This window comes from Zonotrichia leucophrys, chromosome 4A (assembly GCF_028769735.1).
Source record: "Zonotrichia leucophrys gambelii isolate GWCS_2022_RI chromosome 4A, RI_Zleu_2.0, whole genome shotgun sequence".
NCBI lineage: Eukaryota > Metazoa > Chordata > Aves > Passeriformes > Passerellidae > Zonotrichia > Zonotrichia leucophrys.
In genome coordinates, this window is record NC_088174.1 from 495,830 (window position 1) to 515,363 (window position 19,534).

Genomic DNA, 19,534 nt, shown 5'->3' on the forward strand with positions numbered 1-19,534 from the left:
AGTCACAGTGGGGCTGTTTGTGCAGGGGCCCCCCTGCCTGACACCGTGTGTTGGGCTCGGCTGGAGCTTGGGGAAGCAGCAGAAAGTATTTTCTTGTTGGAATTTCTGTGAACCACCCCCAACTCGTCCTAATCCTTTACCTCCCTGGGGAGTGCAGAGGCTGAGTACCTACAGCCCCGTTCCCGGGTCCCTGGGAGCTGAGGCAGTGCCACAGCCCAGCCCCAGAACAGGGACACAGCTTGGGCAGAGGGGTGCCACTGCGGGACCCCCGCACCGCTGCGGCTGTCACACCCACCTGCTCCCACATCAGTCACACAAACTGCTCCTTGCACCAAGTACTGATCCAATTTGTGGCTGTTTCCATAACAACCTCCCAGCGCTTTCTGGTCCTTTCTGTTGCTATATGGATGCCAAGATCCGATGTGTCGGGGATGCTCGGTCCTGGGACACAGCGACTGGGCTGAGCCATCCCAATGCCTCTTGGCTCCCAGGGGTGAAGCACTCTGCACGTGGGTGTCTTGGCATGCTGGAGAGGTTTCCCCGCTCCGGAAGGGCTTTTTTCCCCATGAGAGGGATATGGTGAGGTTTGAGCCAGGGGAAGAAACCCAAGGGCAGGAGCTGATCCAAGACTTCTGGGGGTCCCTGCATGCAGCTGAGCTTTGTGCAGTCATGGCACTGCCCGGGACTCTCAATACTAGGAATGGGGACCTGGGAGGCACTGGCAGACAGAGACGACCCTGTTTCTCCTACCTGAGATGACATCACCCCCAGGCCTGGCCTTTGCAATGTCTTGCAGCTCTCACACAGGTTTCCTGACCCGAACCCAGTCCCAAAGCTCTTCCCACACCTCCTGTTTCCCTCTGTGCATGACTCCGGCTGCTCTTGGAGCTGACCTCTGCCTTCTGTCAGATGTCCCCGACCCCTTGCTTCCATCCATCCCCTGATCAGCCACCCACCCCACAGGGCCAGCACTGGGGTCCCTACCCAGCCCCAACACCCCTGGTGTGCCCAGCCCAGGACCTCACACGCAGCCCCATTGCCTCAGGGGTGCCCAGCCCTGGCACCACCTCATCCCCACCACCCCAGGGGCTGTCCAGCCCCACTCATCCCTAAACCAAACAACTCCCCAGAGGTTACCCAGCCCGAGGGCCCCCAGCCCAATCCTATCGCCTGGGGGCTCTCCAGCCCTGGTACCCCCACACGCGTGCTCTCAGGGTGTCCGGCTCCGGCACCGCCCCACAATCACCCTCATACCCCATGATCGCTGTCTGCTCGGGGGGTGCGCAGCCCCGGTACCGCCATCCCCATCACCCCAGCACTCCCCAGCCCCAATCCCCCCACCCCATCCCCATCACCCCGGTGTTCCCGAGTCCCGCGCCGCCCCCGCCCGGCCCCCGCAGCCGCCGCCATTGGGCGCCCGTTCGGCTCCGAGGGGGCGGCGGGGCGGGGGCCGGTGCCGGTGCCGCCCGGCGCGGCTCGGCTCGGCTCTGCTCGCCGGGGCTCGGAGCGGCGCGGAGCGGAGCGATGCGGCCCGGCCCGGCCCGGCCCGGCCCCGCGGCTCCTCCCCGCGCGGCGCGGCGGGCCCGGCGGGGGGCGGCCGGGGGGCGGCCCGGGGGCGGCGGCGCGCGGAGCCCGGGCTGGGCGGCGGCGGAGGATGGGCAACGCGCAGCGGAAGGGGCCGCGCAGCCAGCGGCGGGGCAGGATGCGCTCGGCAACAGGTACCGGCCAGGCGGGGCGGGACCGAACCCGCGCCCCCGCCGCCCCCGGAGCACCGGCACCCCCGCGACCCCCGGCTGCGGCGGCGGGCAGGGGGCGGCTCGGGCTCGCTCGGGCTGCGGCTCGGCGCTCCTCGCTCCCCGGTCCCCGTGGGTCGCTTGGAGGACACGGGCAGAGGTCACCCCGGCCGAGGCTTGGCCTCCTGACGGGGACGGCGCAGGATGGGGCTGGCGGTGGGGCCACCGCGGTCCCCCAGCGTGTGGGACAGGTGCTGGCTGTCCGAGCTGCCGGGATCCAGCCCCGGGTTACAGGGAGCCAGCCCCATGCAGTGGGGAACCAGCCCTGCGCACGGGGATCCAATCCCGAGCTGTGGGAAGCCAGTCCTGGGCAGTGGGGATCCAGCCGTGGGCATGGGGATCCAGTCCCGAGCTGTGGGAAGCCAGTCCTGGGCAGTGGGGATCCAGCCCTGGGCATGGGGATCCAGTCCCGAGCTATGGGCAGCCAGTCCTGGGCCTGGGGCTGCAGCCCCGGCAGTGGGGAGCCAGCCCCGGGGATGGGATGCAGCCCCAAGGCGTGGGGAGCCATCTCCGCTGTGGGGAGCCCCTGCAGTTGCTGTGCCCGGAGCTGGGCCCCCCCAGGCAGGGAGCCCAGTGCCTGTGCAGCCCCCACAGCCCAGCTCCCACAGCCCACACAGCGCAGTGGTCGTGGGTGTCTGGGGGCTCCTGTTCCACAAACAATCTCGGGGAGGCGGACAGCCCTGCAGCTCTGCAGGGAGCTCTCTGAGGGGGAGCAGAGGGAGCAGGGGACTCACTTGGAGCTGGGAGCGGGCAGTGAGGGCAGTGCACGCTGAGGAAGCAGGGTCAGAGAAGCAGGACCTGTCTGGTCACTCCTTTGTCCCCATGTAGCTGGTCCAGGCAGTTCAGCAACCCTCCCCTGTACTCCAACTCTTCTTCCAGCCCAGCTCCTGGGAATGCCAGAGGAGCTGGGAGCTGGGGTCTGCCACAGCCCCTGGCGCCAGGCCCGTCAGAGTCCCGGAGTGCAGCGTGCTGGGCTCTGCTGGCCCCGGCTCCTGCTGCCCTTTCCCTGCCTGCTGGCTGGGAGCGGGACACAGCAGTGTGGGCAGCAGCAGGGAACTGACAGCCCTGGGAGAGACCTCGGGAAGATTGCTTAGAAACTGCAGGAGAATGGGGACTGCTTGTCACAGCCCAAATGACTGTCACAGCTTAATAATCAGTGGGCAGAGAGGGTGGCAGCACAACCTGACGCTGTCTAATTTTGCAACCGCTGCTGTAGCAGTGGGAGCAAAGCACCGAAATGGGGCACAAGAACTTGGGGCTGCACAGGAGGCGACCACGAGAGGCTGAGCTGCGGGCTGAGAGGGATGGGGCTGGTCGGAATCCATCACATCATCCTGGGCTCCCCTCTTGGGGCATGGGAAGCAGACAGGGATTGGGCTGTGGGACTCACAGGGATCATGGGATCCCATTCCCTACTGGGAGGCAGTGCCTGGAGCGCAGGGTGCTGGCCGGTGGGTGGTGAGGGATGAGGGATGCTGTGCCACCGCTACCCAGCACAGTGCCCTTCTCCCGTTTGCAGGCATGGAAGATGAGCAGTGCCCAGACCATGGGATGCTGCTCTGCTCCCTGCCTGCCTCTCCCACATGGCACCAGTCAGAGGGAGAATTAATCACACTTCTGGATTGTCAAAGGAATTCTTGGAGCTGTGGGAAGGGCCCAAGGGGGATTGTGGGGTCAGGCCCTGGCCAGAGCTGGTTCATCTCTGTCCTCAGGTCACGGTTCCCTGCCAGCCTGGAGATCTCCAGCAGATCTCCCCCAGGTGTCTGGTCTCCCTGGAGAGACCTGCATCTGGCTGCTGGGGTCAGGGATGGGTGGGATTTGGCACTGCATGGTTCAAAACTTGTCTTGGGTGTAAAGCTTGAACAAACACTTGGACACTCATAGGGCTGCTGGGACCTCAGTGCCTGGGGCATTCCTGAGCAGTTGCACACAAGCTTCCATGCAGAGAGGTGGCAGCAGATCCAGGCTGGAGCTTATCTGCTAAGGGGAGGGAGCTGAGGCTCCGTAAGGAGCAGCCCTGTGGTGGGTGTGGGTCGCTGCTGGTGTGGGATATTCCTGAATGAAGGCTGTGCTTGGGGCAGCATTCTTGGCTCGCCTGCAGCCCTGGCTCCCAGGAGCCTCCGTCCTCTGGGAGAAGCCAGCTCAGCTTTACAAAGCCCTCGGGCACTGGGAAAGTGGTCCCCAAGGAGCCTTTGCTCCAGGCTTTGGAAGGAGCTGAAGTGAGATGAAGCTCTGGGAGCTCTGGCAGCTCCCAGGCCAGAGCCAGGGGGTTCAGAAGGGCCCCTGGTTTTGGTAGCTGTAAGGACTGGGCTGGCTCAGGAGCTGGCGGGCAGCGGTTGAGCCGGGCCGGGGACAGCCACAGGCTGCAGGTGCTGCTTTCCCCACAAGGACTCTTGTGGTTGCTCCATGTAGGAACAGCCATGCTGTGCTGAGAGGACTGGGCCCCACGTGCTGTGTCCCTCCAGGTCACCCACCACTCTCAGATGGTGCTCCAGCCACAGCCAGGGGATATTTTGGTTCCCCGACCCCGTCCAGCTCAGAGAGTCCTTCCTGTCCCGGCTCTAGCATCCCTGTCCAGGTGGTGCAGCAGGGATGTGCGCAGAGGGATGTGCATTCCTGGGAGCCCCGCTGTGAGGGCGGGTGGATGTGGGATGGGCTGTGCAGAGTCACGGTCCCTCCACCGTCCTTCCCCGGGGAAGGAAGAGGGGCCGGGGCCGGGACAATGGGCTGTGCCGCTGACTCAAATAGTCAGTTCCTGGTCGCTTCCTCTCCCCGCTGGAGCTGCAGGCAGCGAGGACGGGGGAAGCTCGGTGCTCTCGGCTTGGTTTGAGGCAGGAGCTCCTGGGTGGCCAGAGCGAGCGGGCTCCCCCGCACTCACAGCCATGGCCAAGGTGGAGTGGCTCCTGGCACCCTGGCAGCGGGCAGGTAAGGCAGGCAGCAGGGCAGGGCTGAGGCGGGCAGTGGGGGTGGTGGGATCTGCAGGCACTGCTCACTCTGCAGGGCAGGACCGCGGGCTGGGGGCAGCTCTTGGGCACAGACCCTCTGGAGGCCATGCAATAGCCCCTGGCATCAGGGCTGTCCAGTAGTACCAGTCTTGTGCCACCTTCCCCGGACTGACTTGAGCTGCGGAGTGTCCCTGTCCCTTTTAAATCCTTCTGCCATACCCCAGCCTTTCTCTGGGGGTGTCCTTCCTCTGACAAAGCAAGAGAAAGACTGAGACTCCCAGCCCGTGTGTCCCACTGACCACTCATCAGTCTTGTGGGGACAGTCCTGCCTGTCCTGGGGGTTCTGTGCCCTCCTGGCAGCTTCCACGTGCCGCTGACAGCAGGAGGGAGGCCCATGCATGGGACCATGGACCATGGGTCGACACAAACATCACAGACACCCAGGACCCTCGCTGTTGTCACTGCTCTCAGTCCTGCTGTAGCTGATTTCAGGTCTCAGGCCCCTTTGTCCCAGGACCTCTGGCCACATTCCCCTCTCAGGCGACTTCCTCACATTGTCCCGGCCCCGCGGAGTGTAAAACCAGCTGGGCACAGGGGAAGCCATGCTTTCCTGGAAGCAGCCTGTGGAAGCAGCCTCTGGCACAGGCAGCCCACACTGGGCAGAGTGCTGAGCACTGCCTGGGCTTCCCTGTGCCACCCAACAGGCTGGGACATCACCGTGGGAAGGCTGGTGGGCAACCAGCCACGGCCACCCTGTGCCCAGTGGTTCCTTTGGCCATGATGCAGCGATGCTGGGCTGCCAGAACTGGCTGGGTCTGACAGGTTGCCATGCCAGGCTTCCTGAGGCTCTCAGGCAAGATTTGTGGCTGGAGTTTTGCTGGGAAGCATGGGAGAGTGAGGGTTGCAGTATGAGGAGGCTGCCAGGCTCCCAGGGAGCCACAGCAGGGCTGGGAGAGGGCTCTGGACGCTGGTCCTACTGCCCATGGTGGAGAGCTTGGTGCAGGACTCTGGGTCCAGCCAGACTCTGGGGCTCCAGTGCCTGCCCCAGTGCAGCTGCTGTGGCCCTGGGAGCAGTGGATCTCAGCCCCTTGTCAGGGAGCAGCCTGAGTCCCCCTTGGCTGGCATGGTCCCGGGCCAAGCCCTGCTGCCAGCATGGCTGTGGGCGGTTCCCATCTCCACAGCATGGGCGAATGGCACAGTGGGTTCTTCCTGGGCCTGGCTCTCTGGCCAAATCCTGCAGCACACACACCTCCCCTCCTACCCTGACCAGGGCCCATCACACTGCTGGGACTGAATGTCCTTGCACACTGCAGCTCTGAGTCCCACCAATGGACAGGGACCTTATTGACTGGTTTGCTGATTAGTGGTTTTCATAGAAACCTCACATAATCCAGCCTTCTCCCCATGAGCTGAGGGACCCCCGCAGCTGTCAAATCTGCCCTGCCACCAGCAGCTTCTGCAGCGCCCTTATCTCCCATCAGTACAAAAACAACTGATTCCTTGTTAGACAAGGAGCTTGGAGGAGCCGAAAACCTCAGGCAGATGCGGTGTGTCGAGACAGTGCTGTTTCTCAGTGCCTCTGCTCCTGCTGGGCACCTGCATGGGAGCACGGAGACGTGCTGCACAGAGTCCTGGCATGGCCAGGCTGGGCTCTGGCCAAGGCACCCCTGAAAGGCTTCCTGCCCCTCTGGCCTCAACCACCAGCAAGTCAGACACCTGTGCAGGCCCGGTAGGGGATTGAAGCTGTGCCACCAGACATGTGGCAGTGGGAAGTGTCCTGGAGAGGATCAGATTTGGAGAGGGCATAGTCTCTTGGCTTGCCCAGCGAGGGCTCATCCCAGGCACAGCGTGTGCAAGTGGCACGCGGGGCAGGTCTGCTCAGGGAGCACCGCTGCCTTGTGGCATTGCGCCTGGGGTGTCAGCAGGGGGTCATTTCAGGATTTCATTCAACCTTGGGTGGGCATCCGTGCACGCAGACGCGCCTCCCCATTCCGCAGGGAGCTGGTTTGGTTCGGCAGGGGGTGAGCTTGGGACAGGAGGTGTTTCTGCGGCCGCTGCCAGCTCCCTCTGTGTGCTCGTTTCGCTTCCTCTCCGCTCGCCGTGGAGCAGCGTGAGCCTGGCTCACACCACGGCAATGTCCCCAAGCCGCACGCGCCGGCAGCGAGCGGCCCAGCACCGAGGGCAGGCCGGGCACTCGCTTGAAGCCGGCGGCACTCGGTGCGGCACACCGCTCCGGCCGGGGGCTCGGGGCGCTCTCAGGATCGGCCTCGGCCCCAGGTTCGCTGCCCTCGCCCTCCGGCGTGCTCGGTGCTCCGGACCCGCGGCGGCAGCTGCCGCTGTGCCTGTGCCCGTTGCCATGGCTGCTCTGCTGATGGCGCATCGCCTGCTGCTGCCGTTACATCATTCCTGACAGTGCTCCACGCTGGCACAGGGTCCGAGCGGCTCCAGACGTGCCCCCGGCACCTCCTGCACGTGGGGAGCGAGCCTGAGAGGCAGAAGTTTGGCAGTGAATTCAAGCGAGAGGCATCGTTTCACAGGAGCTTCAGCCTGGATTGAAACAGCTCTGATGGCTCTGTCAAATATCTCCTTGTGGATTCGGGATGCCTGGGCTGTGGGTGAGTAGGGATGCTGGCATGGAGCAGGGGTGACTCAGGAGATACTGAGGGGCTGGGGATCCTGCAGGGATACCGTTCCTGCGGGAGAGTAGAGCTCAGCTGCCCTTCAAGCGAACTGCCCTGGAATTCAGCTTCAGTCCTTGTGTACCTGCCATGGCCACAACACCCTGAGCCTGGACACTGGCTCACGCTCAGCACGACTCCGAGGCTGCAGCATCTGCTGCAGCTGATGGTGTTGACTGGGAACATTCCAGGCAGATGTCCATTGGCAGGCAGGGTAGGGGTTGCTGCCTGCTCCTCTCTGAGTGCCCTGGGGCCAGGAGGGCACCTGGTGCCAGCAGGGAGTCTGGTGAACCCCCAACCAGATATGCCTCAGTTTCCCTCAGCAGCAAGGCTGGCCAGGCTCAGGTCTAGACTGCTGGGGTTGGTGGGATGGAGCTGTCCCTCTGGATCTGCTGTGCCAGGCTCCCTTCATCTCCTGCAGGCATTTGCCACAGGGTGGGAGCCCCTCAGAGATATTTTGTGCTCTGAGCGTGTCGCTGATAAGCGTGGTAGCAGGGTCACTGCCAAGGGCATTGGCTCAGCTCAGCTCCACTATCCCAGCCGGCCGCTGTCTCCTCTTGCTGGACACTCCCGCTTGGCTGGGGCATCGCGTGCCCACAGATGGCTGTGGCACCTGGGCTTCCTTGGACACTTACAACCTGCCCTTGTACTGAGCCTGCATCAGGCTGCTCCCAAACACTGCCTGTCCCTCGGGAGCACCGTGGCAGTGAATCAGGACTGCTGGCTCCCTACATCACATCGCCGAGCTGCCGTGCAGTGCTGGGCTTGGCATGCTACTCCCAAAACAGCCTCAGAGCCACTGCTCACGAAGCATCCTCGGAGTGGCTGCTCCCAGGGAGCCAAAGCCTCAGGGTGCTGCTCACTCTGGCACAGTGCTGTCCTTGCAGTGCACGTTTGGGCCATCTGGGCGCCAGGAGAGTGCTCAGCTCATGGGTTCTTGCCCCCACCCCTTCTCCCCTGCTGGGGAGATGGAGCCCACGATGCCTATGCCTTGGTGATGCCAGCACCTTGGCAATGCCAGCAGCCCAGCAGTGCCTGCACCACAGCCCACACCGGCTCAGGACCGTGCTGTGCCACTCACAGTCCCAAATAAGCGTGTGTCAGCAAACGGGAAGGCTCCACAGGGGAGGACCCCGGCACTGCGTGTTCCCCTTCTGGCCGAAGCTGCCCCTAGGCAGGGCAGGGTGCTGGGCGTGGGCGCTGCCCCGTTTCCGCCGCGCCCAGGGCGGCCCCGGGTTTGGTGCTGTGGTTTCCCCACGTGGTCGGCGCCCGAGGTGGTGGCAGGGGTGACTCGGCAGCAGGGGCGAGGAGCAGAGGTGAGCTCTCGTATTCCGGGCACGGCATCAGGGGCTTGGAGAGCTGCAGGGGCTGCTCAGGCTGTCCCTGAGCCCTCGGTGGGGGGTGGCTGCAGGGGGATATGTGGGCAGAAGGTGAGGAGCATCACCTGTGCTGAGGCCAAAGGCTGGGGCTGCGTGAGCCAGGCAGAGGGTGCAGCAAGCCAGGATTTGGGGTGCACCATTGGGCTGTTCTTAGAAATGACAGGGCAGCACTGGATCCCCCACCTCGCCAAAACCAGCAGGGTCTGGAGTCTGCTGAGGGGGAAGTGTGGTCTCTGCCCCTGGCACTGGGCATCAGGTTTTTGGGGAGATGTCCAGCCTTACCCTGAGCATGGCACACACATGCACACATGCACCCCAACACCTCTTGGTTGGTATGGAAACAAGTCAAATTATTTAGAGGAGGAGGAATGGAAAAAAAAAAAAAAAAAAAAAGGAAAAAAACCCAGTGTTCCCAGTGTTAAGGCCCGTCGTTATGGAAACAAATCATAAAAGTAACTAGGGTGGGGACATGGCACCTTGCTTTGGGTGCTGGGTGTTGTGCAGGCTCCATCAGCTGGGGGAAGGGTGTGCATGAGGGCACCCAGGGGCACAGGTGTTGTAAGCAGGAGGGCATCTGGGGGCAAGAAGGCACATGGGGGCAGGAAGGCACCACAAGCAGCAGGGGGATGCTTATGATGAAGTGCAGATGAGCTGGACCACAGCTGCCTGACCAATGGGGGCCGAGGGAAATGTGGCTTGTGCTGGGGGTCCCACACATGTTTTGGGGCCATTCCCCTTCCCAGGTATGTGGGATTGCTTCCGCTGCCTCAGCTGGGGCCTGGCAGGGAGCAGGCTTTGGCAGCAGGGCATGGTGTGTTCCTGGGGCCAGGCACTGTGCTGCAAGTGCTAGAGGGGAGGTGTTTGTCACACACTGGTAGTCAGAGCGTCTCAGCTGATGGGGATGGGGACAAGACAATGCAGCGGAGGATGAGCCCTAAATCTCCAGGGATGAGACCCTGGTCATCCGTATCCCTGTGTAAAGCTCACAGAGACCCACTCTGTGCCTGACAGAGTGTGGGTCCCCTTGGAGGCAGTGTGCCAGTGGTGGCACTCCTTTGAATCCACGCTTGGTACAAACCCACATCCACTCAGTGCAGCGCAGCCAGGGCTGCAGTGTTCCCATGGCAAAGCATGTTTGTGGGAGCAGCGCTCAGCTCCCCACAGAGCCAGTTCACTGCTGAGCCCAGATCCTGCTCCCAGGGACTTTTCCACCCATCAGGGTGTTTCAGAGGGTCTGAGCAATCCTCACAGAGGTTTCCTTCCCTGGAAAGCTTTGGGGGTGTCCATGCCAGGGAAGGGCATGTGGGCCCCAAGCTGCAGTGCAATGGAAGTGGAGGGTCCCTGGCTCCTGCCTTTCAGTTGCAATTTCTGCTCCTGCACAGCCAGGATGTTGCTCCACCAGAGCATGCAGCGTTTCCTGTGCCCGGGCGCGGTTAGGCAGGGGTGGCAGGGCTGGCTTCCTTCCCCAATTTCAGCCAGCTCCCTTCTTGGCAGCCCTCAGGGACTGTCCAGTCCCCAAAGTGGTGGCAGCATTGAGGGCTGGTCCCAGCAGGCAGCAGCCTGCCAGGGTGGGATGCAGCCACATGCCGGCATTCCTGGAGAGCTGGGGTCGGATGAGCATTGTGCTGGCCCCGTACTATCCCACGGCAGCACCTGCAGGAAAGCCGTCCCCCACCTGCCTCTGATCCCACTCTCCTCTGCCTGCAGCCACCTCTAACCTGGACCTTGAGAGCAAGAAAGCCGCCCCCGCCAAGCTGCCATGGCAGCAGCCTGTGAACGTCTTCCTGGCCGCTGGGCGCCCACCGGGCATGGAGCAGCTGCACCAGGAGGCCCAGCTCAACCTCCAGAGCTTGCTGCAAGGTAGCAAGGAGAGGGGCTGGAGTAGTGGACTGGGTGAGGGTGGTGGGTGGGTGCTCCCCGGGCTAGGTGACCACCATGAGACTGAGCTCATCTCCCACACGCATGTCCGAGCCATTCCTTGGACCTCACCAAGCTGCAGGAGTTGGGTCCTGGGGGTCCCAGCCTCCAGTAGTCCCTCACCGATCTCTGCTCCCAAGTCACGGCTGCAGGTGCCAAAGCAACTGGGACCACGTTTGCCTGCTGGGGCCACTGATGCCAGTGGGGCCACCAGGTCACCTACGAGCCCCTGCACAGCACAGTTCTCACGAGAGCTAAGGGACCTGCCACTGATCTGCCTAATTTGATCAACGTGGCCAGTGGTTTTGTTTCCTTCCAGTCTCTGGCCCAGGCTGTCACGCGGCCCTGGCTCAGATGCTCCTCAGGCATCAGATGAGATCAGCAGCCCAGCCATCCCCCAGCTTGTAATCTCATTAAGTCAGCCTGAGCAGCCCTGCTTTCTGCCAGTCCATAGCCACCAGCATTAATTAGCTCAACAATTACAGGATGGGGATGCACTGAGTTCTGGCTGTCCCCAGTGGGGCAGTGTCTCAGTGGGACTCACCACATCACTTGACTGCACCCCGGGAGGAGTGGGGCAAGCTGCTGGCATCTTTGCACTTCTTCAGTTCCCCTCCTTGGGGTCTCCCTTCCTCACCTTCTCAGCTGCCTGTCCTGAGCAGGGACGGCCAGCTGGGCTGGGGACAGCCAGAGGGGACAGTCACCATCCCTTCACATGCCCCCTGCTCCAGGACCTGGCAGCAGGAGCAGGGTCCCAGGTGCTGTTTTTCTTGCAGAGGAGTATGAGGAGCAGTACACCGAGAGCAGGGTCACTGGGCAGACCTTCCGTGCTGCTGGTCACCCGCCCTCCGACACCTCCCCTGAACCATCACCTCGACCCCCACCTGCCAAGCGCCTTGAGTTCGTGCTTATGGTGAGTTCTGAGGTGGCAGGGCGGGCAGCAAGTCCCTGTTTGTGTTCCACCCTTGTGCCTTTAGTGGCTGACGTGCCTTTCTCCCTGTAGCCCCCGAGCCAGCGAGCGGCCGAAGAGGAGACCACCAGCAGCACTGTGCTCAGTGCTCGGCCTCCTGACACCTCCCTGAGCCTCCCCACCAGTCCAGACAAGCAGCAACCCTGGCCCAGTGCTTTCCCCTTGCCCCCTGAGGAGGAGAAGCAGTGGCACCAGCCCAGCTCCATCCAGACCAACATTGTCCCCATCAATGTCTCTGGTAGGGCAGCACCCCATGGCAAGATGGGGGGACACGGGGTGCAGGCAGAGATGTGCCCCAGCAGCCATCTGGGGCAGGGGATGGGTGGTGGGAGGGGGCTGTGGCTGCAAGCTGTGTTCCTGTGGGTTAGGTGGGCACCAGGGCAGAGAGGGGACAGCAGGGCCATGCTGGCATCCATCACTCCCAGCCATCTCTCATGCCATCTGCAACTTTGTGCGTCCAGTCCGCTGGTCATGCTGCTGGCAGGTCTCACATCCCTTATGTAATGTCCAGCCAGTCAGGTCTGTTGTCACCTGGGCTCTCACCACATACTGTGCACCCTGCCTGACTCACCTGTCTCCCCTGTCTGTCCATCTGCTCATCCTCTCAGGGCCACAGCTCCCAGCAGCGCAGTCCTGCCCAGTCCTTGCAGACACAGGTGCCATGCTCTGGCCCAGGTCAGAGTCAGGGGCTAGTGACTGGGTGAGGTGCCCCTTCTGAAAGGCAAAGGTGTCTCTCTGCACTTTCCCTCCACCATGGAGAGCTGTGCCAGGGCCACATTGGTCCCTTTCCCTCTCCATGCCTCATGTACCCATCCCCGGTCTGGCTCAGCTCAGTGGTGTAGGGCCCAGCCTCACCAGCACAGACTAGTGCCTGTCATGCAGTGCAGGGCTGGTCTCTGTGGCTTTCCATCCATCCCACTTCCATCTGCAGCATTCCCACCGTGCCTCCATTTCCCCCGTGCTCATCTCACATGGCTCACACCATCGTCCTGCATCCCACACTCCCACCTGTGTCACCATGCCGGGCTGGGGACAGCAGAGAACACAGGTGATGGAGGGGCCGAGCTCCCGGCCCAGCAGCGGCTCCGGCACCGCCCGTACGCTGTTTGTTTTGGCTACAGGGCAGCACTTTGCTAGGCTTGCGAGTGCTCGTCACTCCCTGTTTAACACAGAGACTGCGATGAACCCAAAGTCCACCCTGCGGCGTAGACGGACCATTATTGGATTCCCTAACCTGTCCCTGCGAGACCAAGGTGACGGCAAGAAGCGCGCAGGCTGCTCCCGGGCAGGGCTGGCAGCCCCCAGAGCTGCCCTGATGGTGGCACAGCCATCCCGAGGCTGGCAGCCAGCCCAGGCACAGACCCCTGGGCTCTGGGGACACCCAGACCACGGGGAGGTGCAGGCATCACACTGGCTCTGCGCCCTCCCAAGGCACTGAGGTGCTGGGCTCACTGGTGACACTGGGCTGGCCTGGGGCTGGTCTGGCATGAGGGACAGCCCCTTCATCCTGAGTCAGGATTCTGAGGCAGGAGTAACCCAGCCTCGGCTCCAAGAAGGAGGCCTCCCTGTGCCCATTTCCCCATGGGCAGACCCTGTCTCAGGCTGCCATGGCTGTGGGGCACACACCTGGCCAGGTCTTTGGTGGGGCTGGCGAGCTGGCCATGCCATGTGAGAGCGGCTGGAGTGCATGTGAGAGTGGCTGGAGTGCTTCCAGGCTGGCATTGGACCCTTGGGAACAGCAGCCACTGTGGTTCAGAGGTGCTGTCCTGCTGTCCCCTATGGAAGGTGCAGAGAAATCAGAGCCAGCCTCTCTCTGAAGGGAGGTAGAGACAGGAAGAGAAGCCATGACACCAGCTGCTCCAAGGCAGTTTTCACGGGGTAGGAGGAAGGTTTCTTCCCATGACAGTGGTCAGACCATCAATAGGATGGTCACGGCTCCTCCTTGGAGTCAGTCAGACCTCAGCCCACCACAGCCTTGAGCGTTGCTGTCTGCTGGGGGTGTTCAGAGTGGGGTTGCTGGCTCCTGTGATGGGGTGGCACTGTGAGCCACCATGTCCCTCTCTGTCCCAGCTGGCAATGCCTGACCTGGCTCCTCCTGAACCCCATCTGACTCCCCACCATGGAGCAGCACCAGGGCAACACTTTGGTTGCCATGGGACTGATGTCCCCATGTGTAGAGCCTCCTGCTGTGGCTGCTTATTTGCCCCTGGCACATTCCAGCGTGCCGTCAGACCCACATTTTATGCCTGGGCAGAGGTGCAGCCTCCAGACTGGCCACAGGCTGGGACAGCATGCAGAGGAGGGCCATGTCCCTGTGAGGGAGGCGGGATGGTGCTCACCAGGCTGTGTCTCTCCCTGCAGGCAGTGCCAACGGCCCCACCTCCAGCACACACGCGCCCATCGATGAGTCCCTGTCCTGCAGCTTTGTGCCTGAGACCACGAGCAGGGGCACTGTGCCCCAGGAGATCAGCGCTCGTCCGCCCCTTTCAGCCCCACTGAGGAAGACCTTCAGTGACCTCGGGGCCCTTCGCTGCCAGCCACCTGCTGCCATGGATGGGGCAGCCAACCCCTGTGCCAGTGCCTGCAATGGGACACAGGGCATCCCTTTTTCTCCGCCCTGGACCCCCGTGGGTTATGGGAGCCCCCCCAGCCTTACCTCTGGCCCAGGCAAGGGGCCCACCTGCACCTCACCGGGCGGCTTCATCCCATCACCCAGCCCAGGTTCACCCGCCGCCTCCACCTCCTTCTTCATCGCCACAGAAGAGCGCATGGGCAGCAATGGGCCCAGCTTTTTCTCTGGCCCAGTGCCTGCTTCCCCCCCCAGCTCCAGGTGCATCCAGGGAGCCAAGGGGAATTTCTTGCCAGGAAGCCAAGAGGAGCTGGAGCCAGCGGCAGGGCCAGCACAGCTGGAGGTGGAGCGGGCAGGGTGCCGGTTCCGTGAGCGGTCACTGTCGGTGCCCACTGACTCGGGGTCCCTCTGCTCTGTAGACATCACATATGCTGAGACCCGGCGGGGCAGCGCCAACTACGCTCTGGGCTACCCCAGCGCCAGCTCCGAGGGCAGCACCAGCACCGACAACGTCTCCCTGGGGCTGGAGCCTGAGGGGCAGCGGCGGCGGCGCTCCAAGAGCATCTCCCTGAAGAAGGCCAAGAAGAAGCCCTCGCCGCCCACGCGCAGCGTCTCACTGATCAAAGAGGGGCCGGATGGTGATGAGGGGCTCAGTGCGGCACTGCCCAAGGACCAGCGGCCCAAGAGCCTGTGCATCCCACCAGAGCTCCAGGGTCACCGGCTGGTGCACGCCGACCCTCAGGGGAGTGCAGGCAGGGAGCCCAACAGCACAACTGCCCCCCACCAGTGGCATCTCACAGACTGGAGGGCTGGCAGTGATCCCTACCAGTCCCTCTCTGGCTCAAGCACAACCACAGGGACCACGGCTGTTGAGTGTGCCAAGACACGGGGCAGCTCTGAGTCCCTCGTGTCTCCTTCAGTCTCCAGGGCCACGACGCCCTCCCAGCTCTCTGCCGAGGCAGACCTCAAGACCTCCTCGCCAGGCAGGCCCACAGGGCTGATGTCCCCATCCAGCGGGTACTCCAGCCAGTCAGAGACCCCAACCCCCACCGTACCCACCTCCACCATCCTCGGGCACTCCCCGCACCAGGTGCGTGTGAGGCCACTGGTCCCCGAGAGGAAATCCTCTCTGCCCCCCACATCCCCCATGGAGAGGAGCCCCAAGGGCAGGCTGTCCTTCGACCTCCCACTGACTCCACCCGCCCACCTCGACCTCTCAGGGCTGAAGATCTCCCTGAAGGGGAAGACTAAGGTCAGCCGGCACCACTCTGACTCCACCTTTGGCACCAAGCTGGCCCAGAAGACCAGTCCCATCACACCCATCATGCCCGTGGTGACACAGTCCGACCTGCGCTCTGTCCGCCTCCGCTCCATCAGCCGCTCAGAGCCAGAGGACAGCGCTGATGGCCCAGAACACACAGAGGAGCCAGCACACATCCCCTGCCCAGGGCCGGAGAGAAAAGTGAAGCCACCTGTGGCAGAGAAGCCACCCCTGGCCAGGCGCCCCCCGTGCATCCTGCCCAAGCCCCCAGTTCTGCGGGAGGAGGGTCCCCTGTCCCCCAAATCCCCACCAGGCACTACCGCCAAGGAGAAGGGGCTGGCACAGGATGCTTTTGTGGTGCGGCGGAGAGGGGAGCTGAGGAGGAGCTCAGCTCTGGGGGAGTCCCACTTGTCCCTGACCCCAGCGGGGCCCCGGCGGCTCTCCCAGGGCAGCCTGGACGAGCGGAGCAGTGCCGAGGGCGAGCGCAGGAAGGCCAAGGTACCCCCGCCAGTGCCCAAAAAGCCCAGCGTGCTGTACCTGCCACTCATCCCAGCCCCAGCACAGCTGGGAGCTGGTGTGGGGGACCTGCCACCCACCCCCAGCCCCATCATCACCCTGGACACTGACCCCACCTGCTGCGACCCTGACGCTGAGGAGCCGCCATCCCCCAAGGCCGTGGGCACCACGCCTGCCAGCGAGCCTGCCCCAGAGCAAGGTGAGGGTCTCTCCACCACTGTGGTGGGATCACCCCAGGGATAATGGTGCTCCATGCTGCACAGGGGATTCACTGCTGGCTTCTCCCTGACCACAGGCAGCTCAGCAGAAGCTGGCATGGAAGAGAAGAGCTTTGCCAGTGACAAGACAGCCGAGTCCATCGTGGAGGAGGACGATGAGGTGTTCACAACGTCCCGCACTACGGAGGATCTCTTCACAGTGATCCACAGGTAAGGCTGGTGCATGCACCCGAGGGGACAGCCCCTGCACCCACTGTCACAGCTCTGGGTGTAGTGTCTCTCCACCATGACAGCTCCATTTTCCATACTGGGGCCAATGTTCATCCTTGGGGACAGCCCAGTTGCTGCTACCTTGAGCAGAGTGCAACCAGCAGGGAGAGTCCAGATTAGTCCTACCTGCCAGGAGCACCACCTGCCATGCCCATGTTATCACCTTGCCCCAGTGGAGCAGGCTGGGCACTACCATGCCCCTCGCTCTGGGACCTCACCCCAGTCCCAGACTGCTCCTACCCGTGTCCCTTTGGTGCCTAGGTCAAAGAGGAAGGTCCTGGGGAGGAAAGAGCCTGGTGACACCTTCAGCAGCCGACCCACCTCCCACTCACCTGTAAAGACTTCAAGCTCCCCAGCTGGTGAGTCTCTGGCAGCAGCAGGCAGCAGTGGGAAGTCTTCCAGCAGGAATGAGGATTTTAAAGCCCTGCTCCAGAAGAAGAGCAGCAAAACAAGCCCTGGTACTCGGCCATCTGCCGCTGAACTGCTCAAGACCACAAACCCGCTGGCCCGGAGGGTCATCACAGAGTTTGCCCCTGAGCTGGACAGTGCAAACAGCCCCAAAAGCCAGCCCTGACCACACAGGGGCTCCTCCAGCCGAGAGGAGAGAGCGCTGCAGAGAGAGCGCTGCTGCAAAGGGCTGTCCTGGCTGCTGGGGAGCCCCTGTATCCTGCTGGGGGGTTCTTCTGCTTTTGTTCCTTACCTGGAGAGCTGCTGGCAGAGAGGCAGTAGCTGGAGCCCAAGCTCTCATGACTCTGGGCCCTTCCCATGGGAGAAGTTGCTGGAACTGGCCCTGGCTGAGCCAGCTCCTGGGACTGAAGGCACCTGCCCAGGAAGCAGAACAGGATCACAGCCCCTGGTGTTGCCTGATGCCTGGTGCAAAGCAGCTTGAGACTCTCTGGTCCCTTCGGCATGTGGTACTTTAAACAGATTTTCTAATGCACAGTGGTGGTGATGTTTGATTCTCTTCCCTTTGACATTGTACCTTGAGTTTCCCATGCAGAGATCCCCTGGTTGAATTCAGCTGGACACACAGATGCACTTTGGGAAGATGCCAGGGGTTCAGCTGGATCTGCGGTTGCTTTTGAAGAGTCACAGGAGGTTCCCTGTCATTGCCCTGAACATCCTCCCTGTCACACAGGGAACTGGCAGCCAGCGTCCACAGCCAGCGCCACCACCTCAAGCCAAACCCCCACCCCTTGAAAGCCCCCAAAATGCTGCATTTTGGAGCTCCTCAGCTCAGTCCAAAAACAAACCTTGGGGTCTTCTCCACTACCAGTCCCCCCTGGCCTCACTGCACAGGGGGTCTGGCAGCCGCCCCACTCCCACGCCAGGGGTCCTGCACCCAGCTGCCAGCTGGGGCAATGAGGGTGCTGTGCCACGGGAAGGAAGCTCGTACCCAGCTCTGCCTCCTGCATCTCCACAACAGACCCTGCGACAACTTCTCCTGCAGCCCTGGCCACCAGAGGTCCTGAGATGCTACCAAGATGGTGGCTGGAATCCAGATGGACTTCACCTGAGCCACCTCCCTGGTGGCTCCGGGGTCCCCCCAGGATTGTCCACCACTCACCTGTGCCCACTGGCCACCAAGGAGCTGAGCAAGGCCAAGTGGGACACGTGCCATCAGGGCATGTGCACAGGGCCATGGAAGAGAGTTTGCACGTCCCCAGGTGGGATTTGTCGTCCTCACCCCCAGCTGCCTCTTCCTGGCCGGGCTCCAGCATGGGGGCCCAGCAGCCAGTAGCAGAGGCTGTGGTGTGGGCTCAGGGCAGGGCAGGGAGGAAACACGAGCTCTGAGCAGGAGCATGGCCACATGCCCAGAGAAACAGGAAGGGCCAGCCATGGCTGACAAGGAAACAGAGTGTTTAGGGAAATTTCTGCTTGATTCCTTGATGTATTTCCACACACTCCAGCCTTCCTGTGCTGCAGGGGGAGCCGTGCAGTGGGTCCAGGCAGCAGCAGGGCACCACAGCACTGCTTCAGCTGCCCCTCTGAGGGGCCTGGGCTGCTCTGGGGGGTCTCTGCCTCACCAGGAGCTCTGGGGAGCACAACCCAGGCAAACACTTCCCCATCCTTTGCCACCACCTTGGATCTGATCCCACTGAGGCTCCGGTGGGTTCCCCTCCCCTCCCTCCTGGTACTTGCCCATCTCTCTCTTTCCTCTCCCAGGGCTGCAGATTTAAGCCTGTAATTAAGAGCCAGGCTGAGAAACTCAGGAAAAAAAATCACAAAAAAAGCTCCAATGAATGTCCACATTTCACCCTTATCCCATGGCCTCAGCTAGTGGCAGGGTGCTGGCGTGGGATGGGGCCAGGGCACAGCTTGGGAAGCTCTGGGAACAGGTACATTTTGCACATGACTGCTCAGGAAACCAGGGACAGAGTCGATAAAGGGGGCTGGGGACAAGCACAGGGCAGGGACCCCCCTGCAACAGCCCCAGCACCACTGGCAGCTGGAGTGGCCGATGCTGCTGGGGTGAAATATCCAAGTGGACCAGAGGTCAGCTGTGGGACAGAGGTTGGCCATGAGATGGAGATCCTAATTTCCCTGGCCGGAGGAACGTGCTCTTGCTGGGGCTCTTCCTGGCTGAGCGCTCGTCTCTGGCCGCTCTCTCCCTGCTCCCCCTGGCTGCAGCTACTCCACTGGGAAGGCAGTGGGTTCCCGGGACGAGTCCGGCCGGCAGGACAGCCCTGCCCCGGCGTGCGGGCCGCCAAGGTGCCAACTATGGAATGCTGTACTTTTTATCTCGCCAGCTTGGTAAAGTGCTCCCTGCTGCCTGCCTGTGCCTGTTCTTCTTTGGGCTGCTGAGGGACTGGGGCTGGGGAGGTGGGCACCTCCTGACTGCCCTGGGAGAAGAACCGGCCCTATTTGCTGGGGCTTTTCACGGCGTTTGCCGCGCACTCCGGTGTCCCCGTGGCTCTGGAGCGGGGGGGGCGCAGGGACACGGTGAGGGGTCAGGGGCGGCCCAGGCTGGGCGCTGGGGAGAGGCCGGAGGGGGGCCCGGGGATGGTGTGAGGGGCT

At 62.8% G+C, this 19,534-nt stretch overlaps 1 protein-coding gene and 1 pseudogene across 4 annotated transcripts; both read left to right on the top strand.

Annotated features, from left to right (window-relative positions):
- The first annotated feature begins 1,625 nt into the window (after positions 1-1,625).
- NHSL2 (NHS like 2) lies at positions 1,626-19,292 on the top strand. Of its 4 annotated transcripts, none has more exons than XM_064712927.1 (8): positions 1,626-1,718; positions 10,503-10,655; positions 11,489-11,625; positions 11,716-11,920; positions 12,804-12,935; positions 14,044-16,227; positions 16,324-16,456; positions 16,778-19,292. In XM_064712927.1, exons 1-8 carry the CDS (start codon positions 1,655-1,657, stop codon positions 17,088-17,090), a joined length of 3,321 nt encoding a protein of 1,106 aa, XP_064568997.1. In that variant the 5' UTR covers positions 1,626-1,654; the 3' UTR covers positions 17,091-19,292. The 4 variants fall into 4 exon arrangements, with proteins under 4 accessions (XP_064568997.1, XP_064568999.1, XP_064569000.1 ...); XM_064712929.1 differs by having other exon boundaries at positions 12,855-12,935; XM_064712928.1 differs by lacking the exon at positions 1,626-1,718 and adding an exon at positions 6,927-7,353.
- Positions 7,707-10,485, top strand: LOC135447694 (uncharacterized; annotated as a pseudogene).
- Positions 19,293-19,534: the final 242 nt, after the last annotated feature.

Bases quoted from the DNA above. Each gene is read 5' to 3' on its own strand.
- NHSL2 (XM_064712927.1), top strand. From the start codon at position 1,655: ATGGGCAACGCGCAGCGGAAGGGGCCGCGCAGCCAGCGGCGGGGCAGG. The intron at 11,626-11,715 runs GTGAGTTCTGAG...TTCTCCCTGTAG, and splicing joins GCCTTGAGTTCGTGCTTATG to CCCCCGAGCCAGCGAGCGGC. The intron at 12,936-14,043 runs GTGACGGCAAGA...CTCTCCCTGCAG, and splicing joins CCTGTCCCTGCGAGACCAAG to GCAGTGCCAACGGCCCCACC.